Source organism: Phragmites australis, chromosome 4, assembly GCF_958298935.1.
Source record: "Phragmites australis chromosome 4, lpPhrAust1.1, whole genome shotgun sequence".
NCBI classification, from domain to species: domain Eukaryota; kingdom Viridiplantae; phylum Streptophyta; class Magnoliopsida; order Poales; family Poaceae; genus Phragmites; species Phragmites australis.
This window is the reverse complement of record NC_084924.1, coordinates 42,825,734-42,845,964: the sequence shown is the minus strand read 5'-3', so window position 1 is coordinate 42,845,964 and position 20,231 is coordinate 42,825,734. Positions and strand designations below refer to the sequence as shown.

At 45.8% G+C, this 20,231-nt stretch overlaps 2 protein-coding genes and 1 pseudogene across 2 annotated transcripts; 1 reads left to right on the top strand and 2 right to left on the bottom strand.

Moving 5' to 3' along the window:
• Positions 1-1,306: 1,306 nt before the first annotated feature.
• LOC133916627 (beta-hexosaminidase 2-like) lies at positions 1,307-3,826 on the bottom strand. The gene is made up of 2 exons (XM_062360379.1): positions 2,803-3,826; positions 1,307-2,717 (listed from the first exon to the last, which is right to left on the bottom strand). Exons 1-2 carry the CDS (start codon positions 3,650-3,652, stop codon positions 1,753-1,755), a joined length of 1,815 nt encoding a protein of 604 aa, XP_062216363.1. The 5' UTR covers positions 3,653-3,826; the 3' UTR covers positions 1,307-1,752.
• Positions 3,827-6,250: 2,424 nt separating this feature from the next.
• On the bottom strand, positions 6,251-7,187 carry LOC133914820 (glutathione S-transferase T3-like; annotated as a pseudogene).
• Positions 7,188-15,879: 8,692 nt separating this feature from the next.
• On the top strand, positions 15,880-17,665 carry LOC133916626 (large ribosomal subunit protein uL15c-like). Its single transcript, XM_062360378.1, has 3 exons — positions 15,880-16,390; positions 16,599-16,750; positions 17,313-17,665. The coding sequence occupies exons 1-3, from the start codon at positions 15,967-15,969 to the stop codon at positions 17,532-17,534; spliced, it is 798 nt and encodes a 265-aa protein (XP_062216362.1). The 5' UTR covers positions 15,880-15,966; the 3' UTR covers positions 17,535-17,665.
• The last annotated feature ends 2,566 nt before the right edge of the window (positions 17,666-20,231 follow it).

Here is a 20,231-nt window from a genome sequence, read left to right as displayed (position 1 = left end):
GTCGATTGAAGACTGATTTTCATCGTTTTTCCTTCAAATATAGAATAAGAGTGGGAAGATAGCTCAATTAGAGGTGCTTAAAGATGGGTGAAACAAGTAGTGCTCGGTTGAAGGCTTGAATTATTTCCTTGTGCTTGTGCAAAACCTGTCAGTTTCTAAGAATATTTTTGCTTATTCCATCTGGGTTTCTTGTGCTGGTTGGAAAGTTCCATGTCAGTTTGGAAATTGAGCTGCTGATATCTCGTGTTTGTTCCTCAAGGCTAAATCACGTCATCTGGTAATAAAAAATGACCGCACCTGCCATCGATTCTAAATCAAGTGCCGCCATGATAAGAATAGGTCACTGTCGCCATGGTCACCCACCCATGATAAGACGCTACGATGGATGGCACCAGCCACGAACATGGCACGAATTAGCACAACCGCGGCGCATGCTGATGAGCTCAACAGGGCACGATGTGGGGTGAAAATTTCGACAATCCTTAAGTAGGTATAACAATCATTTATTTGTTGAGATTCGTGTTAAAATAAGCCATACATCTCTACGTGAGTATAACCATAGCGTATGTTGATGAGCTCAACAGGAAAAGGAATTTTATAAGGAACATTTTGAGAAAGATCTTCTTTCAACGTGACATATTTCATCTCTTCTGTACGTGTAACCGTTAGATAAAAAAGAGTGGTATATATCAAATCTTAGATCTTTATTAGTCGGCTCTTATAAAATTTCTTCCCGCTTAACAGGAGCACGATGTGAGGGTGAAAATTTCCATTATCCTTACGCATGTATAAAATTATTAAAACTATTTATTTACATTAAGATTCGTATTAAGATTCGTACCGAGAGAAACCATACATTTTTCCTGCAGGATGTGTGTGCCATGCTGGTGATCTCGATAGAATACGGTTTCGTCATGATTACTCCGTGATTTACCCAGCTGCCGCAATCTAATGACCGAAGGCCCTACTATGTAAACAGAAAGAGTACAAACCAAATGAAGCTAGCTCGCCAGGCAGAGATTCTTGCGTAATTGTTGTATTGTTTACCGCAGAATTGAGAGGCGTCGAATTTTAACATCACAGTCAGAGACTTGCAGAAAGATCGTAGACTTCTGAGGTGTAGTTTTTTCAACTTTATTCCGACTCCGTCAGTACATACAGATGGTGGACGGCTCTTGTTGCGGTGATGGATATCATCCGTTCGTCATGTCGAATAATAATACATGTGCACTACTCAATCCAGAATTTCTTCTTTGTGATGATAATGCCAAAACATCTCAACTTTATGTTCTTATTGAAAAAAAAATACCGAAAAAAATCTGCCCAGCATCAAGATCAGCAGCCACGCACAGAGAAGACTTAGATCTTCCATGAGTTTTCACAGCACCGTGGAACATGGGAAGTTTTTGGTCCAGAGATTATGCACCGGCGACTATGTTGAGCGTACCTCGAACAAGGAGAGGCTCCCTCCAAAAGATGAAGATGAAAGCAAAGAGAAATTCGGTACACTGAGGAGGCCTTGGTTATTCTGTTATTGATTCGGCAAGTGTTCAAGCAAAGAGAAATTCGGTACACTGAGGCATTGGTTATTCTGTTCTTGATTCGGCCAGTGTTCAACACCTTGATCCCAAGATCGAGATGCTGACTCTTCCACCAAGTTTCAAATCTCTGTCCGAATCCGTGTGACTTTGTGCTGTGAATTTCCAGTCCATTGCAGGCAGCGAGCTTAACACATCAGAGGCTTTTAGGTTGCTACTGAGCCAGGTTGCACATGCTCGGGTGCAGCGGGCACCACAGCGGCTGGAGCGGCTCGGCGCGGATGCCGCGCGCCACCATCCGGTACCTCCACTCGTTGAGCCGGTCCGTGGCGTTGGCGTACCGCTTCCTCCCGCTGGAGCCCTTGTTCCCGGCCCAGAGCGTCTCGGCCGCGGCCGCCGCCCGGGGCCACAGCCTGCCGTCCAGCACCGCGGCGTCAGACTGCTCCGACCACAGCGCCACCTCCCCGCCCAGCACCAGCGTGGCCTGCTCCTCCGTCAGCCCGTGCAAGATGTCATAGTCGTAGATGCGCTGCCACGTCTTGAAGGGCGCGCACCACGACCCGCCCGTGCCGCCCGGGTCGTTGAACAGCGGCGTGCCCTCCCGCTCCTTCTCCTGCCTGTCGTACCGGCTGTCGTTGCCCACCCACCCGCCGTGCCCGCAGTCCAGGTAGTAGTAGGACGCGGAGGAAACGATGGCGCGGTACCCCGCGTCCACGATGCGCTTGGTGTTCTCCGGCCCGTTGTTCCACGTCTGCAGCACGGTCGTCTCACGGGGCAACACCGTGTGCCCGACTGACACCTTGGGACCCAGGAGGACGTCCTCCCAGAACACCGCCGTGCGGTTCAGGTCGTGCACCAGGAACGGCCGCGTCGCGTTCACGAACAACTCCAGGAGGCGGTCGTGCGTGCCGCCGCCCTCGAGGAAGCGCCGCACCACGGGGTCGTCCTCCCAGCACGCCGTGTTCACCTCGTCGGCGCCCGCGTGGAGGTAGGGGTCCGGGAACAAGGCCGCCAGGTCGCGCAGCACGTCGTGCGCGACGCGGTACGTCTTGGGGTTGAGCGGGTTCAGCTGCCCCGTGCAGGGCTCCGACGCCAGCGCCGGCTTCGCGGTAGGCGCCCAGAACTTGTTGGCGCAGGTCACGATCTCCGGGTACGCCCCTGCCCACGATCCCGCGTGCCCTGAGGAGTTTGCATTGAAGATTGCAATCGTAAAACGAGCAAATACAGGATCGAGCAGAGGAGTTCGCAAGTAAATCTCACTCACCGGGCATGTCGATCTCGGGGATGACGCGGATGCCGAAGGCCTCGGCAAAGCGGACGATGCGGCGGACGTCGTGGTCGGTGTAGCGCATGGCGGGAGAGTAGGAGCCGAAGTTGGCGAGGTTGGGGACGGTGGGGAGGACGATGGGGAAGGACTGGGAGTCGGTGATGTGCCAATGGAAGACGTTGAGCTTGTTGAAGGCCATAGCGCGGATGGTGCGGAGGATGTCGCGGACGGGGTAGTAGTTCCGGGCGGTGTCGAGGAGGATGCCGCGGTGTGTGAAGAGGGGGTGGTCGGAGATCTCGATGTCGCTGGGGACGATCGGCTGGCCGCCCGCGGCGGGGCCGCCGCCGGCCCAGGCGAGCTGGGAGAAGGTCTCGAGGCCGCGGATGGCGCCCCAGGAAGTGGCGGCAGTGATGTCGGCGGAGGCAGAGTTGGGGGGCACAGAGAGCGTGTAGGACTCATCGACTCCGGGGCCGAGCGGAACGCCGGGGTCGGAGACGGAGAGCGCGAGGAGGCGGATGGAGACGCGGGCGAGGGTGTAGTTGGCGGGGGGCACCAGCGGCGTGTGGCGCTCGGCGTGGATGAGGCGGCTGTAGTAGGCGATGGCGTGGCGGAGCGACGGGTGCGACGGCGAGGCGCGGATGCTGAACGACGGGGAGAGCGGCGCGTACACCGCGGACGACCACGAGATGGACACCGGCTTCGGCCACACATGCACTTTCTGAGGCGGCGGCGGCGGCGGCGGCGAAGGCGAAGGCGAAGGCGACCGTGGCGGCGGCGCGTGGGAAGCAGGTGCAGCCGCTGGATGGATGAGGAGGAGGAGGAGGAGGAGATACGGCGATGCCGCCATTGCCGAGGTTTAGGAGGTTCGCAGTGGATGAGGGATTTTGGCGTCTAGGATGGTGGGGAATTGACGAGGAGTTCAGATCCAGTGGCTTCGACTTTCGTGGGTTGTTCGTTAGCGCCCGGTCTGAGAGCATATCTAACAACTCTCTAAAATTGGTTCTCTATATTCTTATATAGAGATATTTTAAAAATATTTACTCATAAATCCTTCCTCCTATAGTAGATACCTTATTTGTGACTCTCTGTAATTTAAAATTCATCCACATAACCAAGTTTGAACCGATCGTCATACGCGGCTCGTCTCCGTCTCTCCCTGCCGCCCCACGGTCTAGCTCGCTCCTCGTGTGTTTTATCAGAAAAAAGAGCACAGGATCTTTGGTGACGCTGTGAGGCCGTCGATTCGGACCGACGTTCCCGAGCGGTCGTCACGAGCGGCCCGAGCATCCATCCCGACGTTGACGAGGCGTTTCCGAGCGGCGTCTCCACGAGCGAGGCTCCGTCGATCTCGAACGGCGTCATCCACTCTTCCCGAGTGACGACAACGAGCGTCGATCTGAGCGGCGTGAAGTGAACAGGTACGTAGTCTACACTCCAGATTGCCAGATCGTAGTGTATCGAGCATCCTAATCTGATGAGCTTACGAACTCTGTGTTGGGTTCAGAAGAAAGAAAGATCCTAGAAGAATCTGTAAGAGGGAATTGCAAAGAAATTGATTTTTTTTTATGAGTCGTCGTAGCTTTCTCATGCAAGAGGTCTTGGATTCGTCATCATCCGATGATGACGATGAATTCATTATTGCTGCAGCACACGTAGCACACAATCAATATTAGCTTGACAAGGAACCACACCATGGCGGATCTGTCCTTGGGTATAAAGTAGTTCATCGGAACAGAGAAGCAGGGCATTTGAGACTGTATCAAGACTATTTCTTGGATGATCCTACGTACGGCCCTAATTTGTTCAGGCACAGGTTTGTAATCAGTACATATATATATATATATATATATATATATATATATATATATATATATATATATATATATATATATATATCTTTGTTGTAGATCATGATATGTATGACTCATTTTTTATCATACCCGCGCAGGTTTAGAATGAGGCGTTCTCTGTTTATACGCATAATGCATGCTGTAGAAGGACATGATGACTACTTTGTGCAGAAAAGAAATGCAGCCGGTAAACTTGGGTTAAGTTGTTTGCAAAAGATTACTGCATCATTCCGTGTGCTAACTTATGGAGTACCCGCGGATGCTACAGATGAATATGTTCGCATCAAAGAAAGTACTGCTATATATAGTCTGAAAAGACTTGTCAAATCTATTATTGAAGTATTTGGAGATGAGTATTTGAGATCACCAAATGAGAATGATACTGCTAGCTTACTTGCACTTGGGGAGGTAAGAGGTTTTCCAGAAATGCTAGGATCCATTGATTGTATGCATTGGAAGTGGACGAATTATCCGGCTGCATGAAAGGTATGTACAACGGCCATATTCACGAGCCTACAATCATTTTAGAAACTGTTGCTACACAAGATCTCTGGATTTGGCATGCTTTCTTTGGTTTACCTAGGTCTCACAATGATATCAACATTCTTCAATGCTCCCCACTCTTTTCAAAGCTAGTTGAAGGTCACGCTCCAAATGTGAATTATACCATCAATGGTCATAATTATACAATAGGATATTACCTTGCAAATGGCATATATCCTACATAAGCCACATTTGTAAAGACAATATCATCTCCACTAGGCAATAAGAAGAAATATTTTGCCAAAGCACAAGAAATAGCTAGGATGGACGTGGAATGAGCATTTGGGGTTCTACAATCTTGTTTTGCCATTGTTCAAGGACCAGCACGTTTTTGGGATCAAGACACTCTCGAACAAATTATGAGAGCTTGCGTAATCATGTATAATATGATCGTTGAAGATGAGCGAGAGGAAGGACCAGAAGACTTCAATTATGATCAAGTAGGAGAAAAGGTGGAACCTTCCCATGAGGAGACGCCTGAACTTCATGAGTTCATTGAAGCTCAGAAAAAAAAATTAGGTACAAGGAAATTCATTCACAGCTCCAAAATGACCTAGTAGAGCACCTTTGGCATTGTTATGGAGACCAGTATTAACGCCATGAACACAAACTCCAGGCTCGGAAGTAGGCTATAGGCATCTTCACAATAGGATTTGGTAAGGAAGGAATAAGAGTTACAACTCTTATGCAGTTTGTCACCTCAACACATATTCAGAGTACACATATTCAGCTCCTAAATATATCCAGAGTACACATATTTCTTGCACATCGTCAATAAAGACAATTCTAATCAAAATAATAATGACCATAAAGTACCAGAGAAAAGTCAATTGCCTAAATCATGAAAGCAAAAGGTATTTTCTAGCTCTCGACACACGACACAATGACGATACTCAAAAAACTCCAAACAAATAGTGTGTTCACTATCTGTGCAACTATGACATAATATAGAAGTACTAAGACAACAACAACTTGACAATGAGCTTCTATCAACCCGAGCTGTTCAATCATCGAGTCACTATCTCATCCTGCAAGCTCCTGTAGTATTGCTCCTACGGGCCAGACATGCCACTAATGTCTATTGACATAATTCTCTCTTCTTCCAACATTCTCTTGAACTCAAACTCTTTACTCTTTAACTCTATATTTTCTTTTTCAAGTGCAACCCTCTCATGTTCCAATGCATTAGCTTGTTTGTATCTCTCATCTTTCTTGAGCTCCTTCTCCGCATCAGCCTCTTTATTCTTAGCCCACAAATTATCTAACGCCTCCATGTACACAAGATCTCCACCTTAACATAATTTTTCTTTCTCCTTCTTCTTGCCTATTGGTCTCTTCGATAAAGAATACTCTGGAGTTGTAGCCTCACTCTCATCAGGGCTAATAAGAGTAGACATAGCCGGACTTGAAGTGTCAGAAGTCTTCTGTTTTTTGTGAGATGACTATTAGTCTTATCTTCCTACTTGAACAAAGTGCATGCCTGCACTAGCTATACAAGTAAAAAAAAAATCAGTACGTTTAGCACCAATTCATGATGTATAGACAACAAAATTATATGAGAAACTTGTCAACAACCTTGTCTTGGTAAGACACTCCGCTTTGCTTTCTACCCTCAATCCGGCTTAGACATTCGGCAAACTTGTTGACATTTTCTTGAATAGCAGACCAACGGTGCATGAGGGAATTTTGAGAGCGATCTGAGGTGAATTTCTTGTTGGAGTGGAAATAATCATAAATTCTTTTCCAATAAGCAGAACGAGATTGATCGGTGCCTTGGACTGTATCCAAACTGATATTGAGCCATGCCGACACCAATATTTTGTCTTTCTTTTCACAGAAATTCTTTGATCTTTTTTGGGTTGGTCTCACGGTGGGAGTAACTTTCACAATTGGTGTTACTTGCTCCTCAGGTGGGCTACTTAGTCCATCCCAAGTCATTTCATTGCTCACCTCATTCATCAATATAGTATAATATCCACTCATGTCCATAGTCCCTATTAAATTCACAATATTGTGAGAATCTTGACTATATTGCATAGTATGTATGTGACATAGAACAATATAGGTACTTGATCATGCCATCTATGCAACTCAAGCAACAATAATGTAAACACCAATATACCATTAACACAGTTCAAACAATAAATTTGTAAATATCAACCATACGGTACTGATTTGACTAACATTGAAAAGAGATTAAAGAGGTAGGAGGATGCAGATGCAGCTCAATGGGAAATGACAGCAAGACAAACTCATGTGACAGATTCAAAGAAACCTTTAGAAAGGGCAGATGCTACTTTACATGTATCAGAGATGAAATAATTGTCTATTTATTTAAGATGGCACCCATTTTAATGTCAATATTATCACATCATTCAAGAGTAAAGAAGAGCATATATAATAGGAAAAGAACATCAACAGTAATGAACAAACATACATCTACTCAGTAGTTCCTTCTGCTAGTAATTAATTGATATTTTCAGACATATCATTCAATTTGAAATTAGAATCAGCACAAGAATTTCCAGCGGTTTTTGTCGAATTTATTAACCCTGGTTATCTGCCCCCCAAACTTGACATCTATCTCAAATCCTCACCTGGAACAAGAACAACATACTCAACTCACTCATCGAAGGGTAGGTACCAAAAAATACCAACCAATTAGGCCTGCCCATTTTTTAAGCTAATCTACCAGAGAATTTTGATTCCCACTAGGTTATACAAGTTCAGGTCAAGTAGCAAACAGAAACAAACTTTTGACTTCAACCAGTCTACAAAACAAACAAGCGTACTTGAATTCGCATCCAAGTCCCATTTCAAGAGGTGACAAAGGAGGGTGTATGAACACAATCAAAGTTGATCTGTCATTGATAAGACAAGACTATACAATAGTAGCCAAAGAAATGCGATGGTACTGATCATGCCCAAAGATTCAATTACATAAAAATTTGGCTACATACAGAAGTGTGATTTTCAAATACACTATTTGCATAGCAATGTAATTGCACCTGCTACTGAAGGGAAAGGGGCAGACCGGGGCCTTACCAGCACGGCAGGGGCTCGGACGGCAAGAGAGGTGGATGAAGGCGGCGACAGGTTTCTTCTTGGCTCCAGCGGTGTAGACCTATGCGACAGTGGCGTGGTCTCCCACCCCGCGCTCCTAGCAATGAAGCCCCCGATGACGGCTAGCAGACCGTGCTCAGGAAGTCAGGCGCTGGACGGCGGGTGGGCAGGTTGTCGCGGGACGCCGGGCGACCGTGCACGGGTGGGCTCCGGTCTACCGCGGGAGGGAGGGCTGGCGCGGGCATGGGAAGAAGGCGCGGGAGGGCGAGCTTGCACAGGAAGAAGGCGCGGGATAGCGGGCTGGCACGGGAAGAAGGCGCAGGAGGGCGAGGTCACGCGGGAAGAAGGCACGGGATGGCCGAAAACGATGATAGGGAGTCGACTGTCGTTCCCAAAATCTACCAAGCGTAAGGGGTGGGATAGGGGCTTGGTAAAGATTGGGGGCCAGATACAGAGTCTGTTGGAGAATAATTTTGACCCATAATTCCTAAATTTAGCTATAGGGAGCCAAAAAGAGAGTCTCTTGGAGATGCTCTGAGGTTGGCGCTATCCGCAGCACGTGGATGCGTAGCAACTTCTGGCTCCACAACAGATGAACTTAAATCCATACATGCTGGTGCAGGAAGGATTCACAAATATGACCAAGCACCAAAAACCGGATCCAGCGTATTTTTTGAAAATCAGATAATTCGGTTAAAATTTGGTCCAATTCAATCAAATTTCAACAAATTTTGAATTTAAATTTGATCGAAAACCAATCTATTTCTAAATGCGAATCAGACTGAATCGATCAAAAATCGTGCATTTCAACCGGTTTTCAACAGTTTTATGAACACTGGATGTATGTACTCTCACCGGTCACCACCATAGAATGTGAGTAAGATTGGTGAAACGTTTTCAAATTCAAACCAAAAAAAAAAAAACATCCCCACTTGGTTGTAATGTCTTTTTAATTTGTATGGATCTTAGAGTACTTTGGATGAATATATATTGTTAGGGGTCACTATCGAGGACCGCTGACGCCCTTAGGCTCCGCCAGCCTAGGTCCAAAGGCCACCAGGAACAAAACCCCTCTAGAGATCTTGGGCTTCAAGTCGTCACAGAGATCCAAGCCTCTGGAGCTCGCGGACCCTTGAAGGCCGCTAACCCCCCGAGGCTTAAGGGAGCGATGGGCCCCCAGTAGGACTAATGGGAAAGGGATCCACCAGCCACGTGGTATCTGTCATGAAGTGATCGACATTTAATACCGATGTGATTGACAGCCAACCTGACACACTAGGCAGGACCGATGCCGCAATAGACGACCGACTAAGTACGTGGCCGCTTGCCGTAACTATCACTAGCAATTATCATAACAATATTTTACGAGACTAGCCTTAGATCTCGGTTGTACAGTAATGACTTGTATATCTACTAACCCTATACGGGTATGCTTATACACTTATACTCTGGATGGTAATATAAATATTGACCCATGACCACCACATCAAGTGACGGATTTTTTCATCATTCAAGGCATTCTCTTCCTCTATACTTCTCCAAGCTTGAGCCACTCAGTAGGTTGGCTCTCGCCTCATCTTATTCACGGAAGACTTTTTCTTTCACCAACAGCTAGCATCGTCCGTGGGGACGAACGATGTAAAATGCCATCTAAGAAGAAGACCACCAAGGCCCCAACTGGGGGTGATGATGAGTCCACTCTCGGGCAAAACGAGGGCCACACAGCCACTACCGATCTGGCCACGACCCTAACTATGGTTGACATTAGGGGTCCTGCCAGTTCGGATGCCCTTTAGTAGAAGTACGGTGAGAACCTCGCTACGCTCCAAGGGGCTACGACTGAGGCTGCAACTGTACATGCTATCACGGCCAGCCAATAGGCATATGTGGTGGCCCTTTAGGCCAAACTGGAGGAGCTGCAGGTGGCCAGCAAGACACGCAATAGGTCACGATAATAACCATCGTTGCTCCTGTGATGGCTGCCGTAGTGGCGGGTCGGGCTCCAGGGGATAGCAACGACGTCATCTTTGCTCCTCGTCGTCCCCAAGCGCCGCCTATGGTCAGTCTACAAGCACCTGAGCCTCGGGACCATCAGTGTGAGGTACTGCCCCTAGACTCTGACTCACCCCTGCAGGCGAGCCTATAGGAAGAGCCCTTCCCAGATGGGTTTTGGACCCCCAAACTTCTAAAGTTTAAGGGCGATTCGGACCCAGGTGAATTTGTTCGCTCGTATGCCCTAGCCATCGAGGACAACGGAGGAGGGTAGGCCACCATGATCAAATGCTTCCCCCTTGAGTTGGAAGGGGTAGCCCTCCTATAGTTTTGGGCGCTGGAGTTGGGGGCTATTTACACCCGTACCCATCTCTGGGACGCCTTCTACAACAACTTCAGGGCACATTCGTTGAGCCAGTGACCTCTAGGAGTCTGTTCACCATCAAACAACAACTGGGAGAGACCCTTCGGGATTACTTTCAGAGGTTTGCCCAAATGAAGGCCCAAATAATGGGCATCTCAAAGTCGTTGATCATGGATGTGGCGACCCATGGATTGGCCTTCGGTCCCCTCTTCGTTCGGCTGCACCGGTGCCCGATGTGCACGGTGGACGCCCTCATGTGTAAGTTTGAGGAGCACACTTGTGCAGAGCAGGAGTGGCTTTGCCTGGAGTCCATGGATGCCATCGTGACCCCCTCCATCGAGCCTGCGAGTCCAGCCTCTCAAGTGAGGGCCTCTCGAGCCCTGCTGCCTCCTCTTGCAAAAAGGGGCTCCAACAAGGCTGAAGGCTCTAGAAGGCGTAGATCCTGACAACACACCAGTGCCCCGGCATCCACAATATCGACCACGCACAAGGAGCTCCTGGCCCATACCGATCCAGCGGGCAAAGCCGTGGGCGCTCTGGCACCTTCCCTGAGAGGCAACGTGCTATGGCCGTCAACCTAAACATGGGTACTGATGCACTCTGCACGGGGCAGACCATTGTCATAGTAATGAGGATTGCTGGACCCTTGTGACCTTCCAAGAGGAATTGCTCAGGTAGCAGACAGCATGCATGGCAGGGGGTTAGGCTGGAGATGAGCTATCCGGAGGCGATGCGCCTACAGCGAGCCGCCAGGTGGATCACCTAGCCCTGCAGAACCCTCCTCAGCTAGCGCTACCCCTCTGCCTTAGCCACTTACGGTACATTACGTCAAAGAGGGAGAACATGGCAAGCAAGTGGTCCTAGCCATAACCGGAGGTGATGGTTCCTCAAATCGGTGGTGGCAAGACTATGCACGTGGGGTCTACCATGTCAGGGCAACCACCGTTCACCACCGTGACCCTGGATGGGCTGATGCCCATGTGACCTTCATCTTCAACGACGTTGTTGGGGTGAGCTTTCCCCACACCGATGCCATGGTTGTCACAATCGACATCGCCGATGTAGAGGTACGGAGAGTGTTGGTTGAGAGAGGGAGCTCTACGGACATCCTCTTCGTGCATACTTTTGATCAGCTCCGCATCTTGCAGAACCGACTCTCTCTAGCCCGGAGGCCCCTCCAAGGGTTCAACGAGGCCCCCCTCAATGCCCAAGGCCAGGCAGAGCTTCTTGTCACCTTCAGTGAGGGTTCGCCGTGTGAACCGAGGCAATCACCTTCTACATCGTGGATGTACCATACGCGTACAATGTCATCCTGGGTCAGGGCACTCTGAACAAATTCGAAGCGGTCCCCCATCACAACTACCTCATCATGAAGATTCCCGGTTGAAGGGATCGATGACGTCCTAAGAGGGGGGGGGGGTGAATTAGTACACTCAGAACTATTTTGGCTCTAAAAATAACATAAGATAAACCTATATCAATTTCTATCTAAATATGTTCTAAATTTATCTAGTGTGTCTACTCTACCGATCAAAGCGCTTGCAACCTATCTAAGAAGGTAAATTACAAAAATATAAATACGAAAATGTAAATAAGGTAGAGAGTAAACTCGTCACAAGGATTTTTTTTCTGTGGTATCGATGACATGAATGCCACCTTTAGCCCATGTTGGAGCTCTACAAAGGATATGCTCCCGGTCGGCACCCGGTCACGGCTCTTGAGCCACCAAGTCACAAAGATAAGGCCTCTACCCGGATGAGCACCAAGCTATCAAGGCAATGTCTCACCACTAATCTCTCTTCTGTTTCCTTACCGCCGTGATCACTTCGGAGCTTGAGCCACCAAGGCAAAGGTCTCCACATCCCCGTATAATCGTCTTGTCGCCGCTCCACACTAAGTCCGAGGGTCAACAAGCTTACCAGTGAGTCACCAAGACTCTAAAGTACCAACATACCACTTGGTATGAGGTTGAATCATTCCTTGATCCATTTTCTAGTCAGCAATCACTTAGCAACACTCTCTCTAGGCCTATAAGCACTAAACACTCTCTAATCTTGTACTTAATTATCTTGAATAATCACTTTAAGTAGCTTGTATTTTTTTTAATATACTTCCGAGTTTATAATTCTTTCCAATTAATTTCGAAATTGTGATTAAGCAGTGACCATGGTGCAAAATTCCAGGAACTGATGAATACAATCAATATGAGCTCTGTAGCTGATTCCCATGTAAGTTGAATTCATTTATCAACTATCAATTTGTCTGTACTTACAGATTCCTTGTTAAAACCTAATTATATTCAGCGACCAGTTGATGGCTACAGCATCACTTTGCTCTATGAGATAAGAAAGAAATATTGTCACCACAAAGTAAGAATCTGGACTGCAATGAGTAAATGTTAACTTTTTCACATTAAAACATAGCAATTTGCAGCGTGAAAGCTGTGGAGATTCGGTCGAGTCAATCAAGATGAGAGGACCTTCTCATGATGACTGCATTGAAAGAATATGTCAATGGCCGGTGTCAAAATTTGAAGTGTCACTGGCATAGAGGTATTTGCTATCACTGCAATTTTTGGCCTTTACTTGCCTACTTGATATAAATAAGAGTGCATCTGAATGCTGACAGAAATGTAAGATAACAATGAATCTTTTCAGCAAAGATCAGTAGTGTCTTGATCCCTTGGGCTGGGGCTAATCTTTACTGCCTAATAGACAACAACTACAAACGCACATGTTTGACATAGATTTATACATGCAATGTGGTAATTTTTGATGTACTTTTAGGGGAACAAATGGTCAAATTCAAATTGAATAGTTGTCAAACCATTTTTTAAGTCATGTATTCAAACAGGAATTGGATTTATCCTCACACAAAAAGAAAAGGGACGAGGAATTGGATGTATAGCAGGTATGACATTTGAATCCATTTAGGATCTTAACCCGGTTGAATTAGATTGATATACCGTGTCAATAGTAAATTAGAAGAGAAATTGCTAAGTCACTGTCACTCTGAATTTTCTAATTAAAGGTGAGCAACGTGATAGAGCTTAGTCACATAACTAAATAAAAGTGTTATCAGGTCATGTATGGAGTTATTGGCTTAGGGATAGTAATTTCAGGTGTAATAATTACAGTAAACCCCAATTTGACTACATATTTGATACCTCGTCCTAATTCAAATCCAACAGTTATAATTGGATAATATCCAAATCCAAATCATAATTATCCAGATTCAAGCTTTCGATATTTTAGATTATCCGTACTAATATATTTGGATGTTTGGTTTGCTTATGTCTGTCTTGATATGCGCAGGCACAAGCGGTGCTCAGGTAGCTACCGTAGAGTTCAAGAATCATCACTAGAAAGTCTGGACTAAAACGCTCAAATGGTAATTTTAGCTTCAGACCTACCAGTTCAAATTACAGACATCATATTATATCATAAAGTAGGTCATTTTCTTTCTACAAATGCCTGGAGATGACTCTTCAATGCAGATTCTGCAGACATAAATTTTGAATTCTAGTATGCTACCTTGTACAGAATAATGAAATTGCCAACTGTTCTTGATAACTTCAGCTGAAGCAGCACGTGAGGAGGGCAAGGCTGATAAACCTGTCTGCAAAAGTTGACACCTCAAACATACATCAAATAAGAGCAGAAAAGGCAACAAAAACAAACGAGAAGATGCCTCTGATGAGTTCCTTAATCTTATTGATAATACAATTGGTTGTTCAGGATTGAATTCTCTTCATGTGACAGGTCTAAAAAGAAAATCAGGTTGTCAAATGATGTTCATTTTGACCTTCAAATTGCAGAAAGTGTTCAGGAAGCACCAAAATGTCCAAGAACTGCTGTACTACAGAACCAGGAGTGCAGCAGACGGAATAAAAGGAAACTAAGCAAATGGTGCGGAATGGTTGAATTACTATTGTGTTAGTGAGTCGGATGAAGATGAGGTACTTTTGATCAATAAACGAACAGAAAGAAGAAAACACCAAAAGTTTCTTGAAATGGAACAGCAATGGTGTGAAGCGTGCTAGCTCAACATCTCATACACTAAATGGAACAAAAGATGGTTGTGTTGGTTCTTGCTCACTAGACCCAGGGGACAATAGCAAATTTGTAATTGTGCCAGCTTCTCGACCTGAAGAAAGAGCGTTGCCAAATCATGCTGGGTAGTCATGGGGTTGCTGGAAGTCAAGGTGGCTGTGAATCTGTGTCGTCTCCGTGGGATTCACCAATTAGAGGTGAAATTGTCGTCATTTCAGATGGCAGAGTGCAAGAATTCCGTTAGTTTATTTTAACTGAAGCCAGGATGACAGATTATCCAGTATGATAGTTGTAAAACCTTGGTTTCTATTGCGCACATTGCAACTGCTGGATATGCGCGGACTGCTAAGCCGTTCTGTGAAGCATCTTGATGTCTTTATTTATTCCTAAATGTCTTTGTATATAAGTTTTGTTTGTTCCTTTTACGTTTCACCACTTTCGTCTTGTCTTAGAGCGTTTTACTCAGGCCTTAGGCTTTGCAAATGATACGACTTTGATGATTCTTTTTCCCCTGTGGGATATCTTTGCATGATGCATGCCATCAACCGCTCTGATTTTCTTAAAGTCTGAAGCTTTCTTAAGGCTTCCATGAGACAATTAGATGTGGGTTTCGTTTGATTGGCAGGATAAATAGTGGATTATGTCCAGGGAACATGGAACCCATCAGTTACACTTTTACCCCATTGCTAACCAGTGAACAACCACCCTAAAAAGACCTAGTGAACATTATCACGGCCCCTTGTAGCCTTGTTGTGAACATTACCACGAGGTAATTGTCGTCAGCAATCTCCTCTCTGAGCTATCTAGTGAACATTCGGGTCCCAAACAAGCTATCTATCTGGTGAACGTTCAGGATTCGTTTCGAACGTTGGTTGGTTCAATGTAATTCATACGGGTATTACGATACTTCCAGTCACATTCTTCTGAAGTTTCTGCATTTTGAATGGGCCTTGCTATATGTTGTAAGTGAATAGAGAAGAGAGAGTGGAAGTGAATCAATCGAATGATTTGCATTGCACTGTTGTGTTACAAATATACAGATAAAAGGGTGGAAGTTATCCGTTAGGGAGACAGCCCTCCCCAACGAACAACAATAACTGCTAATTGCAGTTGGTAATTACAGTTGAAATTGATTACTAATTACCAACCGTAACACTATACAGAAAAAGGCTGTTTAAAAAAGCAAAGCACAAAATGGAGGGAACAGAGGCATCTTATCTCCCTCCGAAACCCCAATTATCCCCTTTCATCCACACTCGCAAGCCGCGCACGCGCGCCCTCCGCTCCAACGCCAGCCATGGCTTCCATCACCCTCCTCTCCCTCGCTCCCACCGCCACCTTCCTCCACGTCCCAGCCTCCACCTCCTTCGCCGCCGCCCCTGGGCCCCTCACGGTCCGCCAGGCCGCACCTCGTCCCCTCCAGCTCCGCGCGCGCCCGCCCTGCCGCGTCACCGTCGTCTGCAGCGGCGCCGCGGCGGCGGCCGAGGCCTCGGACGCCGCGCCAGCGGAGAAGTTCCGGCTCGACAACCTGGGCCCGCAGAAGGGGTCGCGGCGGCGTCCCAAGCGGAAGGGGCGCGGTATCGCGGCGGGGCAGGGCGCGAGCTGCGGGTTCGGCATGCGAGGGCAGAAATCGCGCTCGGGGCCCGGCGTCCGCCGCGGATTCGAGGGAGGGCAGATGCCGCTCTACCGCCGTATCCCCAAGCTCCGCGGCATTGCCGGTGGTGAGTCGCCTCGCGCAAAACTAAGCTTCCCCTAGTCTCCTCAATGATGCCTCACACACTAAGCTCTAGTAGAGGCAAATGCTTGCCTCATTTCGACACTGTCCATACTTGATTAAATTTGAGGCCTATATCCAGATAACTGTACAGTGTGTTGGGAAGGATTGTGATAGATAAGTTACCTGATGCGAGTCTCACTATGCCTTTCCAGGAATGCACATTGGGTTGCCGAAGTATGTGCCATTCAATTTAAAAGACATAGTGCGTGGTGGGTTCAAGGATGGTGACGAGATATCATTGGAGTCCCTGAAATCGAGGGGTTTGATCAATCCATCTGGAAGGGAAAGGAAGCTACCTCTTAAGGTATAACGAATGATGATTACACCTTTGCTACTTGACTTACTAGTTATTTTTGAGAATTTTATTTGTGTGAGATATGATTTGAAGCATGAGATGAACAAAATATGAGGGCCCTTGCGTATGAATGTTCAGTTTGGCTCTCAACCAGTGAGAACAACATGTTGCCTGGACCTGCTCTTGAGGCCGACCTTATTGCACCTCAGATTTAAAGCAAGAACTATAGTGTGATTTAGAGTTTTAGTTGCATTGTTGTTGGTGTGCTTAGTCTTGTACTTCTTAAATGTCGCTGTATTGTGATTCATGAGTGCCTGAACTGGTCTGCGATAATGGCAGCTACCAAGTATAGCTGCGTGAGTTAGAACTTAGAAGTCATCTGTTAGGTAGGACTTGGAATCTTGGATCAATTTTAGCTTGCTTGTGAGCACCGCATGTTGTGTTGAATAGTTCTGCTGGTATGGTTTAGTACTGTTCCCGTCCGCCCCATTGGCTGGTAGCCTGGTATGGTAACATCTGTGATGATATTTTGTTTTGCATGCGTATTCACTTTTGGTTCACCTGTTTGTAGATTTTAGGAGACGGTGATGTGTCAGTCAAGTTGAACATCAAGGCTGGAGCATTCTCAGCTTCGGCTAAGGAGAAGCTTGAGTCAGCTGGTTGTACTTTGACTCTGTTGCCTAAACGGAAGAAATGGCTATCGCAAGCTTATCTGAAGAACCAAGCCCGCGCAGAAGAGTACTTCGCCAAGAAAAAGGGCGGTGCTGGTGAAACTGATGGCACGTCTGCATAGAATTCATATGTGCTGTACTTCTCTTCTACCCTTTTCATTGGCGTATACTTATAGCTCCCTTTTTTCCCCCTAATTCTTCATGTACCATGAATTTTGTATCTATGTGATATGCAGTTATTTTATGCATCTTTTTTTTTTTAAAAAAAATGAACTACATGCCTGTGGCAAAAAAAAAAAAAAAAGAGTCAAACAAAGCCCGGAATTTCCTTTTTGTTCCTGGTGCCTTTTAGAGGTGTTTTTCTAAACAGAGCTGAAATCATATATGAGAAACCAAGTTTACCAAGTTTGAAATGTATCTTGATTTATATATAATGAGTGATTGATAAGGTCATTGATTTGATTTATCGAGCTTTAGATTGCTTGAGATTGATTTGAGCATTTTGATTATAGACTAACTGGAGTTAGAGGAATGTGTTTGCTTGTCTCATAATGTACAGGTGACGAATGCAATTTGACAGTCGACGGTGGGTGATTGAGGCTAAACGAGTGCTTGGTGGAAGACGATCATGGAGCTGAGCGGAGCCAAGGGTGATCCTAGTTGCAGATGTGCAGGTCAAGCAAATCATGAAATGGAGAATGAAGACGACATGTTAACAAAGTTAAGCAAAAGAGATGCTGATGTAAGTAACAAGACAGCTTGAGGGATCGAGAATGGGAGAGACTTGTCAGCAGTCAAGATCGCAAGAGCGGTACATGTGTCAATACCAGAGCACTTGCTTAAGGTGTAAGCAAGTGGCGAGTCACGCTTTGAGAATGGTGCATAGGGTTTTACGGTTGGGTCTCAAAACCGTTGAGGATCGGAGGAGTATGTGGCACCATCGTGAAGCTTGCATCGAGGCGAAACTAAGTTATGAAGGCGCCACGATCGTTTGATAGACAGAGCAAGAAATGGATTAAAATGTTATCGGTGGTAGGTAGGAGTGTACTATAAGAAAGTAGTATTTTGTTAACAAGCTAGTAAACTTAGGGATCAAGTTTACTAGGTATATAAATAGAGAGGTAGGGCAATGAGAGAGTTTTGAACTAGTCGTTTGAGTTTTTTTCGTCATCCATTTGAGAGAATAGTGTAGAGTTTTAAAAAAGAGGAAAATGGGTGCTTAACCTATGTAAGAAAAATTCTTATAATTCGTCTAAAATAAGGCTGATCTGTTTGAGTAATGAAGTTTATGTTTTCGCATATGCTTGAATTCCCCTCCTTTTAGTGTCTCTATTGGTTCTTTTGCAAGTTTGCAAGTTTTTCTTTTTCGGTTGTGATTTTCTTGTTGATTTTTGTTTTTACCTAGCTGCGATTTTTTTAACCTTAGTAAGTTGTTTTTCTTGTTGCTAGAAGTATAAATGTTCATATACTCATATATTTGAGAGTGTCTTGAATCTTTTTGCCTCTAGACTATTAATTTAGAGAGTTACTTCTTTCGATGACGGTCTTTTTGTTTTGTTATTCATTCAAATTTAAGTTTTTTCACAAAGATACATGGAATGATCTTGAATAGAGCATATGGTTCATATTCTATCTGTTAAGTTATGTTGCATTAGAACTTTCTTTCTCGTTTTGTTTCTTTAAAGTTTATATTTCCGTTTGTACGTTTTTATAACGTTATGTGAACAAGGAGTAGACTATATATTTCACAAGAAATTTATAAAGCGACAATTCTGCCAATTCATCTCCTTCTAATCGCTTATCTTGATCATATAATATATATCATGCTGAATGTAAATTCAGTTCCAAACAGATCAATTTATATGATCATCATCTATCCCCTTATATTTCAAGATGCATGTGGTTTGATGGCGGTAGCTTAACATGCATACATCTAAAGATGTCCAAATGGGCGGCCCAGCCCGGCATGGCACGGGCCCAGTCAGGCACAGCCCGTTACAGCCCGTTAGCTAAACGGGCCGTGTTGTGCCGGTCCACGTGCCGTGGTTGCAGCCCAGGCACGGCCCATTTAAGATCGGTTCGTGCCGGCCCGTGGCACGATAGGCCCATTAATATTTTTCTGGCCTGGTGGCCCGTTAACACGTGAAAATCTGGAAAAACATCAAAAAACCACCGAATATAGGGATCGAACTCAAGATCTCATACATGGGAAGCAATGACTCTACCACCCTGTTAAGCATCTCTTTATGTATTAGGGATAAACAAATTATATAAAACCTTAGAAAAATAGAAAAACTTAAATAGGCCGTGCCATGCCAGCCTGGCGTGCCGCGGCTCCAGCCCAGGCACGGCCTGCCTAACCGTGCCGTGCCGGCCCGGCCCATTTACTCTCATGCCGTGCCGTGCCTGAACCGAGCCATTTTTCCCATGCCACGGGCTGGCCCGTTAGACCCGACCCAGTTGGCCATCTTTATATACATCTATGCTTAACAGCCAATTCTACTGCTCATTCACTGTTCTCCTGCAGCGTTATGGTTCAATCAATATTTATTTTATTCAAAGAAAATGCTGTTCAATCAATATGGAGTTAGAAGTGTCTTTTTTAATAAAAGAATTGGGTTATTTGATCCTAAAGTAAAAGGAACGTCATTTCATTGCATATTTATGCCCTGATGTAAACCTGCCTGCTTCTTGATCGTCCATGTGTGCCTTTCATGATTTCTGGAGAATGATGGGCATGCATACCTATATGATGCACTGTTTATCCTCTGGCAAGAATAGTCAGTTAATAATACAGGGGCGCACCACATCATATGTCA

Excerpts from the sequence above, each read along its gene's own strand:
- LOC133916627 (XM_062360379.1), bottom strand. The coding sequence starts at position 3,652 with ATGGCGGCATCGCCGTATCTCCTCCTCCTCCTCCTCCTCATCCATCCA. Across the intron at positions 2,718-2,802 it reads CCCCGAGATCGACATGCCCG|GGCACGCGGGATCGTGGGCA; the intron begins GTGAGTGAGATT and ends CAAACTCCTCAG.
- LOC133916626 (XM_062360378.1), top strand. The coding sequence starts at position 15,967 with ATGGCTTCCATCACCCTCCTCTCCCTCGCTCCCACCGCCACCTTCCTC. Across the intron at positions 16,391-16,598 it reads GCTCCGCGGCATTGCCGGTG|GAATGCACATTGGGTTGCCG; the intron begins GTGAGTCGCCTC and ends ATGCCTTTCCAG. Across the intron at positions 16,751-17,312 it reads AAAGGAAGCTACCTCTTAAG|ATTTTAGGAGACGGTGATGT; the intron begins GTATAACGAATG and ends ACCTGTTTGTAG.